Raw genomic sequence first — 10,749 nt, 5'->3', positions numbered from 1 at the left:
GTAAGAGGAATAATATCACACGTAAGTTTTCACGCAACCTATGTTTAAGAAAAAGTGTTGCTTCTTTATGGGCTATCACTTACCCGTAATCCTTCTGTATCGACCAACACGCGCAGACAGACACACGCGCGCAAACAGGTGCGCGCCTCTCCCGAAAATAAAGGGAGAAAGATAAAAGGCAATTTCAGTTTTTGACGTTTAGTAGTATTTTATTCCTACGATCATTTTTTTTTTTTTTTTTTTTCCCTTTCTTTTTTAACGTATCGAGAATTATCTTAATTAAAGTCCACCCTGTCGAAGGAAGAAGGGGGGCAGGTGACACGCCATCCATATTTATAAATATATTCTTTTATTCCCACCATTTTTGGGAGCGCAGGTGCGCTCCAAACGACGGATCCGGACGGACGTTCGTACCGTTTCTCCGTCTCTAAATTCGTAACAGTGGAGATGGAGAGATCGCGCTAAGGGACGGAGAGAGAAAGAGAGACGAGATCCGCATCTAACCGCACAAAGAGGAAAACCGTTAAGTCAGCGAATGAGTTAACGGTACCAACGACGGTCGCGTTATAACCGAGGCTAAGAGGGGAGGAGAGCCTCTCTTTCTCTCTCTCTCTCTGTGTCGCGAAAGCGAAAGCCGAGACGTTGATTAATTAAAGTCAAAGCCGATGATGCTTTGACTCGATCGATTGTCGAAATCATCTATCATGGCGGTGTTGTAATCCACCTACACATCCTACGTGGCCAGCAAATTCACCGGATCGATCACGTCGCCTTGGCTTCGACCAAGTGATCTCTAATCCCTCACGATGCATCGACAGCTAAGCCCACGCGGCGGTTCTTGCGCCCAACCCTTGCTCTTCGACCATAACGACGGGGTTCAAGTCGAGGAAGCGACGTATCAAGGTCGGATCACGTTGCAACGATTCATCGGGAAGAAGAGTTAAATTCATTCGAGAGTGATATTATCAATTTCGAACGTCGTTTCGATTAACGTTAAATTTTTCCTGTATTCTGCTTTCTCCGATGTATCAACGCGACAGAATCTCCAAGTAGAAGCCAATCGTTTTCTATCGAGTAGTAAAATAAATTACGAATGCGTGATTGAGAATTTTCGATAATGGTTTTAAATGGTTTCAACCCGGTTAATATCCTCCGCGCGATGCTTAAAAAACGTGAATTTCAATTGGGATCCGGAAAAATTAACTCCGTGCTAAGCCACGGCATTGTGCAATTTTGTGCCTTATGTGGTTGAAAACTGATTTCAGTGCGGATCGCGAGCACCAGGGAATTTTCCCTGTAACCGGGGAGGAGAATACAATAATCCTCGGCGTTATTGCTGAAATTATTGCGGGGGAGAGAGATTATGCCTGATCGATTCGAGGGAATTGTTCGACGATCGTTGGAAATTATTTTCGAAAACCCAAGCCGATGATATTGCTAACGATGTTACGGAACAACAATTTCCAGATTTCGCGATAATTCGTATTAAATACGTTCTGCGCCAATAATGAATCGAGCATAATGGAGCAAAAGCGCATCGATACGAAAATAACCATTCGTTGAAATGGATCTTACATTACTGTATCGTTAAAAGTTCGACTCGAGGCTGCTCTGTCTTATCTTTGATTATTTCTGTTTTCCTTCATTTATCTAGCAAACGTCAGATAGATTAAAATTTCCGGAAAGTGGAAAGAATCTTGCCAATGCTCCTTTCGAGCATCCCCGCTTTATTTATTTACGGGAAAGATTAATCGAATCGTTGGTTTTTTAAACGAAATTTGAACAGAAACGTTTCTCTAACAGTGCATTCCTTTGTACAGGCACGTGTGGAGAAAATACCGAAACAGGCGAGACAGTTCGAGTGGATTGCCCTGGTACAGGAGCGTCTACTCTCGAGACAATACAGCCGAATCCTTGCATCATCGTCCCCACTCGGGAGGGGCGACGACCATTCAATCCGCCACGAGGATCCTCTCCGCCCAAGACGTGAGTACTTTGATATCCGCGTTTGTATTGTTGTCGTCGTTATCGTCGTCTCGCTTTCACCAATTTTACTCACTTTAGGGGTGTAATTTTCGAGGAGGAGGATGGTCAGGGTTTAGGTCAGTGAACACGTGACGGGTGTCGGGAGACGCGGTGTGTCCTTGACGAGGTTCGGAAATCGATGGTTCGATCCGGGTGGCGCCCGATGCTAATTTCGACGTCGTCGGTTGAATAAATAAAACGGTTCGGCCCGTTTCTGAAAAATTGAACCACGTTCTCGAGCGTGGAAAACGGAATTCTCACGCCCCAGTTGCTCCGGAGGCCCAACCTCCTCCTCCTCCTCCTCCTCCTCCTGCCCGCATTTTTCTTCGCCAGATTTCATCACGGGATAAAATCAGGTTTGCGGAAACAGCTTTTAGAGACAAATTTCAGAGGCGGCAACGTCCTCCCCAACATCTAAACACTCCGGTCAAAACGCTCCGATTTCATAATTTCGTAATCGTATTTATTCGTCGAAATGGCAATTTATAGAATAATTCGAATCTTTCTCGAAAGAGGCGTGCAGCATCCCTGACAACACCGGTTACCACTCTAATCCCGCAATTTTTGTACGTGAATCGATTCGATCGACGGGAAAATCGGTCAGAAAAAGGAAAAAAGAAAGAAAAAAAAAAAAATGGACGAATTGGCGCGACGCTTTGACAAATGCTGCAGCGCGGTACGAAAATAACGAGAGTCGGCCAGATCATATCGCGAATGGAAGAAAAAAGAATAATCGCCCCTCTCTGTCTCCCTCCCTCCCTTCGAATCAATTATTCGTGGAATGGACGTGGCACGCGTGTATACATTGTTTTTCCATTACCAACGCAAAGGAATCTTTTTTTATCCTCGCTGGATCGGGACGTTTACGGATTTTCATCGACGCGAAATCTCATTTTTCGCTCGGGATCCCTCGTTGATCGTCAAACGAAAAATTATCGAGAGAGGGTGAAATTTTCGGTGAAATCCCTTCCGGTTTCTGCCGGATAATATTCCGGATAAACGAGCGCCAAGTCGGCCGGAGCAGGAAGCGGCTCGAGTTAAAGTTTGCCACGCAATTATCCCACGGTTTAACTCGTGGATCCGGTATCTCGTGGAAAAGCAAATTTTTCTTTCTTTCTTTCTTTCCTTTCTTTCTTTCTATCCGTTACGCGAGTAATCTTCGACGAATACGTTCGTTCTGTATTTCGAGCAATTTGGAAAACCGGCTCTCAACTTGGCTGCCTTTCAAATCCAATGGAAAGTTCGCGCCCAACTCTCCCGTTACAGCTCTGTTTTTTCGATTGTTCGTCGCGCGTCGATTCCCCATCGTTTCGTCTTGTGTGTGCAGGGGGAGAGGTGTGTGGGGTGGATCGATCCATTTCGAGGATGAAAGATCGTGTAAACGAAAATAAATGATATTTTCCACGTTTGTTTGATTTTGATTTTTTTCTTTTTCCTTTTTTACGTTCGGCAGGAATATTCTTGTACGAAAACAAGAATTTTTTTTCAAAGTTAAACGTGATGCTATTTTTTTCGAAAAATAGATTGTTTTTTCGAATCTCTCTCTCACATTTAAACAATTTTTGCTCTTTTATTTTTGGTTCTATCACATTCGGCATGTTATTGTATTAGAACACGTTCAATATTGAATCCAGCGTTTACGAAAGTAAGTTTAATTATAGACGTATCCACGTCTTAAATCTTGATAAATATAAAACTTCGAAAATTGTTTATTCCATACTCACAATATTAAACGTATGCGTTCGCGCGAAATAATTTGGAAAGGAAAAAGTTTGAAACACGATCGATCCATCTCCATCCGCTATACAATATTTTATACATGTACGATTCTCTTTTTAAGAAATATAAAAACTCGAGAGGCCTCCACTTTCCCCTATTTATATCGTCGATCGATAAGCGTCGAGATCGAAGTTCTCCGATCGATAAAAATTCGCTTGGAACTCGAGTCGAGGTGTCAAAAAGATATATATATGGAAAAAAATTACGAAAAATTACGTCATCCATCCACCCGTCGCAGCTGATCCCCTCGAAATATAACAACTTGCTCCTCCTATCGGACATCGATCGAATATGCAAAAACGAAGCTCGATCGTAGTCGAAACTGTTATCCTTCAAACTGTGTACACACGTCGACGGTTTTTAACGACGGCGTACTGCTTCAAGTCCGAGCACAATGTAGGTCAAATGACATCAACTCGATTCCAACCATTCCTTCACGATGACTTTTTTCGTGTCCTTTTCGTTTATCTCCTCACCAATTCATTCGTCCACCAATGCATTTTTTCCTCTAAGAAAACGTCGCGTTTAGAATAATTTCGGGATCATCGTCCTAGTTCGTTGGATTTGTAAAATTATACAAGCACGAATTACGAAACCAACGGCGGCGTTTAATTAGAACGTTAATAGGAAATAAAGGAGGGCGATGGGCGTTTTTCGAGGTATACAATGACTCTTGAAATGTAATCCCTTTACAGAGGCACCACACCAGATTTTGTAAAATGAAATCTCCACGATCTTTTAAACGCTCTTTTAATCCGGGATGGTTTCGTGGGATGGTTGAAACGATTAAAGAGAATTTTTATTTTTCCAACCGAGCTCGGGGACCCGTTTGAAAGAGAAAAAAGAAAAGGGCGGTTCACGATACGATGTGAAGAAACGAATGTGAGCGGAGAAAAAAGGAAAGAAGGACGCTCCGCTGCTGAAAGGATGCGGTGAGAAGGGATTCGCGATAATTTTTATTTATCGACGCGCGATTCGACGCCGGAAAATAAAATGTGACGGAGAGCGACAAAGCGAGGCACGTCTCCGAACTCGCCATTAATTTTATCGACCGTCCGATGACACGGTGCAACCCCGCTCCCGACCAAGTGTGCGAGCGATCACACACGTGTATATATAAAGCACGATCGTTCAAGTTGGGCTGAAAATACCGGAGTGCGGCCGTTTCTGGCGGCAGTGACCTGATTTTAATTTCACGCGTGCTCGATACCAGTCACCAGACTGCTTAGACGAGAGTTTCACCTTTCCTGTTGTGTTCCGCTCGCCTCGAACTCTCCTCGACCTCTCGACCGAGGTTTAATCGCCGACCAAGAACGGCTTAAAGCCCGCTCTTCGCCCCTTTTTTTCTCGACATTCGCGCCTCGTCGACATCAAAGACCTTTCCTCCCCCCTCCCCTCTCTTTTCGTCGAGAGATGTTCAACGTAAGACACACGTCAAAAGACACACGGCCGTTGTTTATCGAAATTATCGCGTAGAAACGGGGATACGCGTACAAGAGTTTCCCGAACTCTCGGTCGACTTACTTCCTTTGACTACGGTCAACTGGGGCTACGAACTATCCCCCTCGTGGCTATGCAATTTCTATAAACAGAGGATGGCCTAGAAAGGAAGGAGGCTAACGTTTAAAAAGAAGGTTGATGCAAGCGTTAGAAAAAAAAAAAAAAAAAAAAAGGGAATCTAACGAACTGCGCTACGTTATAAAAAAAAAAAAAGAAGAGGCAGGACTTGGTTTTTCATTCGACTCGCTATACAGGACGTGGATGGACGTCGCGCATTACGTAGTCAACGGGTCAAGGGAAAAAAAAGAAAGGAAAAACGTGTGTGTACCACGGCGTGGTTAGGACACAGTTTCAAGAGACGTTCTTTCCTCCCCCTCCCCCTCCCCACCCTTCTTTCTCTCGACCGCGTTGATGTCCTTCTTCGTGCCGTCCGCGAGAGCACACACCGGAAACGGAACAACGGAAACGGTTGTTCCGCGGGCCATTGCGGGAAAAGCAAGGAGGAAGGTTAAAATCTCGGTTAAAAAGACGTGTCTAATTCGAGCTAATATGAGAGTTTCTCGAGAAAAATAAAGTTTCGAGTTCCCTCGCCCGTGATCCTGGACAATGAACTCCTCGAGATGAGCGTCGAGATGCATCATCGTCGTTCGTTGTACACGCTTATCGCCGCCGACTTCTCTCGCCGCCAATATTAATTCTTAACGATCGATCGGAACGCTCCCTTTCATCATACCCCGTTCTTACCTGTTGTTACCTGCCTCGCTCGTTAACGTCGCTCGTTAAAAAAGAGTATAACTCTCCGGGCAAAGTATCGGATCACGATATAGAAACGAGGTCGAAGTCGAATTGGCGAGTTGGAAAAGGAAAAAGCGGAGAAAGGAGTGTCCGCAATCGTCCCAAAACTCCTTTCGAGACCGGAGAAGACCTTTTTAGAAGACACGGACGGTGTGTTCGATTTTTACGGTGGACCACAAAAGTTCGCGAACAACGCTTTGCCCGCCCCCTTCGCCACCGTTTCCAACCGTGGGGCATAAGGGTACCGGCTGCATTCGATTTTTCGGTCGAGATCTCTTCACGTTACGTCGCCAATATTTGTCCCGCTTGTGTTCTCCACGTTCTAAACGTTCTCGTCGAAATTTGAGGGGGGAGGAGGAGGAAGGAAAGAAGGAAGGAAGGAAGGAAGGAAGGAAGGAAGGAAGGATTTAGGATAAACCGCATCGCCACCTTCCTTAGAAAATATTATCGTGGCTCGAATTGCACGAGCATTGCCTCGTGCATCTCGAACGAAGAAAACGAGGCTGCGACCGCAAAAGTTCGTAACGAGCGGCATTCAAGAATGGCGGAACGATGCTTTTGCACAAAGTACATCGCGCGCGACCCATGCGATGATCCACAGAAACACGGACAATGCATGCCAGATGACGGTGCGCACTCACCTCGCCTTTCCCCCTCCTTTTTTTTTTCCTTTTCTTCTTCTTTTTTTCCCCTCCCCTCTCTCTCTTTCTCCACGCATCGCTCTCGAGCGCTCGAGTTACTAAGTAGCCAACTTGTGCCGTCATTATCCGACCCGACCTTTTTGTAATTCGAGGCCGAACCTTACGGTTACAGCGAAGAACAGATTGCACGCAATAACTTTGCGCGAGATAATAATAATAACGCACAACAACGAATCGCATCCGGATCCGTGAATGAATATATAAATGATCGCGCGTGCTCCCTCGCTCCCTTCCTTTCTTCTTCTTCTTCCTTTCTCGAATTCAACCGCGTCGAGATTCCAATGCGATTCGATCTCTCGCGCGTTATCCCATTTTACGTTTTTTGTCTACGATCTCGAATTATTTACATGCCGCCTGTTCGTTCACTCGTTCATACTCCTCCTACTCGTCATATCCCTCCCTCCCCCCGTTCCCCGCAAACCGTAGGAACAATTACGAACGTCCCATAATCCGAGTCAATTTAACCACGTTAGCGATCGCAATCAGTGGGAGAAACTCGAGGCTATGAATAGTTATCGATGCAACCGCGATCTCTCTCGGTCCGGATGCATGCCGGATTTACGGTCCACGGTGCACTGATTTCTCCAATGTGTCGGTTGGGACGGGAGGTCGGAAGCGGTTACGGTATCCTCGTCTGCCGCTCAGCCTCTTGCATTCGATTTGCATGCAGGAAATTCAAGCGTCGTAACCTAAACCAGAATCGATTACGCGATCTGAACTCCCATTCAGATCTCTCTTTCCCGAAACGCGAAAATTTTCGGAAAATGTTCAACGAACGGACGAATTTTCCTCGCTCCGGGAAAATCAATTATCGTATTGTATTATTTTTGCATCGGAAATAGCCGAAGCCTGCGTCGAAGAGTATATCGAGTATATCTTCTTTTCCCGCGCGGAAAGTATTACAGGGATTTTAGGAATCGTTTTAAAGGATCTCACGCGAGAGATTTATTCACTGGCGTTAACTTTAGTAAGACTCGACCCGTCTTTCGAGAAGAGGAGGAGATCATTTTAGGACAATGTGTCTACTTAAAATGTGCCACGGTATGTGTATATATATATATACCTTGGCTTAAAGGCTGTTTAACGTCGCGTTTGATAGTTTAATCATAACTATCAGACCCGTCCCTCGTTTTTCCTCGTTTCGACCCAGTTCAACGTAACCCTTGAAACATAAATTCGCAATTTCGGCCGCGCTTCTCTCCCCCCCCCCCCCTCCTCTAAAGGAAGATTAAGGAAGGTAGTACCTATCCAGAGCGTTAGAGGTGCAGACACTGCACGTTTTTTTTTTCTTCTTCTTCTTCTTCTTTTCGAAGCGAAAGAAATTTTCGCCGATGGAGCAGTTTCGCCCCTATTTTTCATCCATTATTTGCCGGGGTAGCGGCAGTGCCTTACCTCTGTCCATATTTCAGCCGATAAAGGATAATACAGTGGATTCTCGAGTGGAGCTGTCTGTCTTATCTTTCGTCTATACTCGATTCTTTTCCTTCTTTTTTTTCCTTTTTCCTTTTTCTTCCGTCGCACAACCCTCCCTCCCCCTTGCTTCTTCACTTCTCCCTCACTCACTCATCGATCTACGATCACTGCTCCTCGTGGAACTTTTATTCTTCACTCACAACAACAACAACAACAACAACAACAGAAACAAGAAGGAGGAGAAGAAGAAATTTACATTCTTGTTCACGATTTTTCACTCGAACGTATCGAAATTCACGCACTTCGAGCACTTGCCACGTTTCGTGGACGAGGCAAAACCGTTTTTCCAAGACGTTTGTCCAAGATTTCGACACGCGATAAAAGATCGAATCTCGAGGATTCTGTGCAGAGACGGTTCGGCCCGGATCCGCACTTTAATCTCGATTCGAACGACGGGAGGACACCAACCGATTCGCGGCTGAAGAATCCCAGTTAAATCATTTGCTCCATTTCCAGGAAAGGCTTTTTTCCGCTTGCTTATCCCACGAAAAAACTTCGCAACGCGTAGAGAGAGAGAGAGAGAGAGAGAGAGAGAGAGAAAAGTTGAAAGCTTGGAGTTTCGTCCATCGGATGGAATGGGACGACACGGAATGGAAAAAGGAAGGAAACGCTTCGTTCTGTCGGAGAGGACAGGATATTCCCCAGTTTGGGGGGAGGGAGTGGAAACGCGTGCGGCAAACTTGGCTCCGACGGCTCCGATGCACCTTGGAACAGAGAAGCGCGAGCCAATTTTCCACGCGCTGTACGTGTCGCCGGCCCAGGGTTTAAACGGTTTAAGCGGCCGTGGTGGCCACCTGTCTAAACGCGATTGCGGTGAACCGATCGTTCGATAATTTTACGATCCGCCCGTTTATCGTTTACGCAAAGCTCTCCCGAGCTTTATTACAGGGGAGGAGGGGGAGGAGGATGGGGTCGGGCCAAGCACGAGACGAAGGGTTTTAAAAGAGGTTTTTCCTCGACGCGTTGGAAAAAGAAGGGAGGAAGGAGGAGGGAAGGAGGAGGATGGAAAGTTTTGGCGAGGAAGAGAGATTTCTGGGATGGCCCTCTACCGGATGGGCGATCGGGGACATCGCGATCAGGGAATTCGATCACGTAATAAATTACCCGTCGATCGACCGAGTCCTCCAACCTTCCCCGAGTTCACCCTTCCCCCTCGAAAATTATAATACGAAACTCGGTACGATGAATCACAGGGAATTCGTTAAAAACGATTTCCACGCGCACGAGCCACCGGTAAATCTCGCAACTTCGACTGGAAATCTAATAAATTTACGCGGTGGAGCGAGGAGGGAGGATAAAAAAAGAATAGTATCCCCTCCCCATCCCTCCCCCGGACCGAGGAAATATTTTCGCGGTTTAATCGTAGCTGTAAATCGTCGAGGATGGCCACCAGAGTCGCGCACTTCATCATCGAGAACACAATTCCTTTCGTTTCTTTCTCTCTCTCTCTCTCTCTTTGTCTCTTTTTCTCTCTTTCTTTCTCTGTATCCCGGACTCATTTTTCCGGGATGCCGATAAGTCGGCAAAGATGGATGGTCGGACGGCGGAGATACGGAAAATTCAATTTCCTTGTCGATTCGGTCATAAGGGGGTTGGTGGCGATGGCGAGCTCAGCGACGCGGGCAACGGTGCATGCCCAAAGGTTCCAAAAGATGGTGATCGAATTTCTTGGTACGGAGATCCATCCGTACATCGTGGTACGGTTCTTCCAATCGCCGCTTTTCGTCGTGTTTAACGTCGTGGAGATCGTGTATCGCGTTCGATCGTCGGGACGATTGTCCGCGATAATTGCAGTCGCAGGACTGGATCATCCAATCCAGGAGGGGGATGCAAACCAGTGGCACTTGAGAATCGAGCTCGACCAGAATCTTCCAAATTCGATTCGATCGAACGCGATTTCCAATTTTTCAACGCTTTGCTCTCCCTCTCTCTCTCCCTCCCTCTCTCTCTCTTTCCTTCCCTCTATCTATCTCTTTCTCTCTCTCTCTCCCTCTCTCTCTCTCTCTCTCTCTCGTCTCGTCTCTCGAGTTTCCTTAGATTCATTGGATTTTACGTCGAGGAATAATACTTTTTTTGCGTTCGTGATGCTCGCTTTTCCCGACGGCGACGGTGGAAAATGGAGCGGAGAGATATATATCGCGCGAAATATCATGTTCCACGAGATAATCGGCGAGTTGGAAAACGTCCTTCCGTCGAAACCGGCCGACCTCGGGCCGCGGGTACACCACTTTCACCATTTGGAAAATCCATTTCCCTCGAGAATTTTCCAACGCGATCCTCCCGGCCACTTCGGCCCAACTATTTTCCAGTAATAGTAAGCGCGAGGCTTGTCTATGTCTGCCGCTAGTTGCTCGCGTAGTACTCGAGGGTGGGGGGTACCGCGCGCCTTCTTAAAGCTTTGCGGTTTTTTCAAAAGCGGCGCGCCCTCCCCACCACCGCCGACCAGCCCCCCCACCACCGGACGTTGCACTCCGTC

General features: G+C 46.5%; 1 protein-coding gene across 2 annotated transcripts in view; it reads left to right on the top strand.

Annotated features, from left to right (window-relative positions):
• The window catches only part of LOC100864269 (uncharacterized), a 56,513-nt gene that overhangs the window by 15,016 nt on the left and 30,748 nt on the right, over positions 1-10,749 (top strand). For both annotated transcript variants that reach the window (XM_086907842.1, XM_086907843.1), the window contains one exon: positions 1,821-1,986. In XM_086907842.1, coding sequence (XP_086763968.1) covers positions 1,821-1,986 — 166 coding nt within the window. The remainder of the gene's footprint in view (positions 1-1,820; positions 1,987-10,749) is intronic.

Source organism: Apis florea, unplaced genomic scaffold (assembly GCF_048593485.1).
Source record: "Apis florea isolate Af1SG1 unplaced genomic scaffold, ASM4859348v1 contig_2989_pilon, whole genome shotgun sequence".
In the NCBI taxonomy this organism is placed as follows: Eukaryota; Metazoa; Arthropoda; class Insecta; order Hymenoptera; family Apidae; genus Apis; species Apis florea.
Note: the sequence above shows the minus strand (reverse complement) of the source record. Positions and strands in the feature narration are given on the sequence as shown.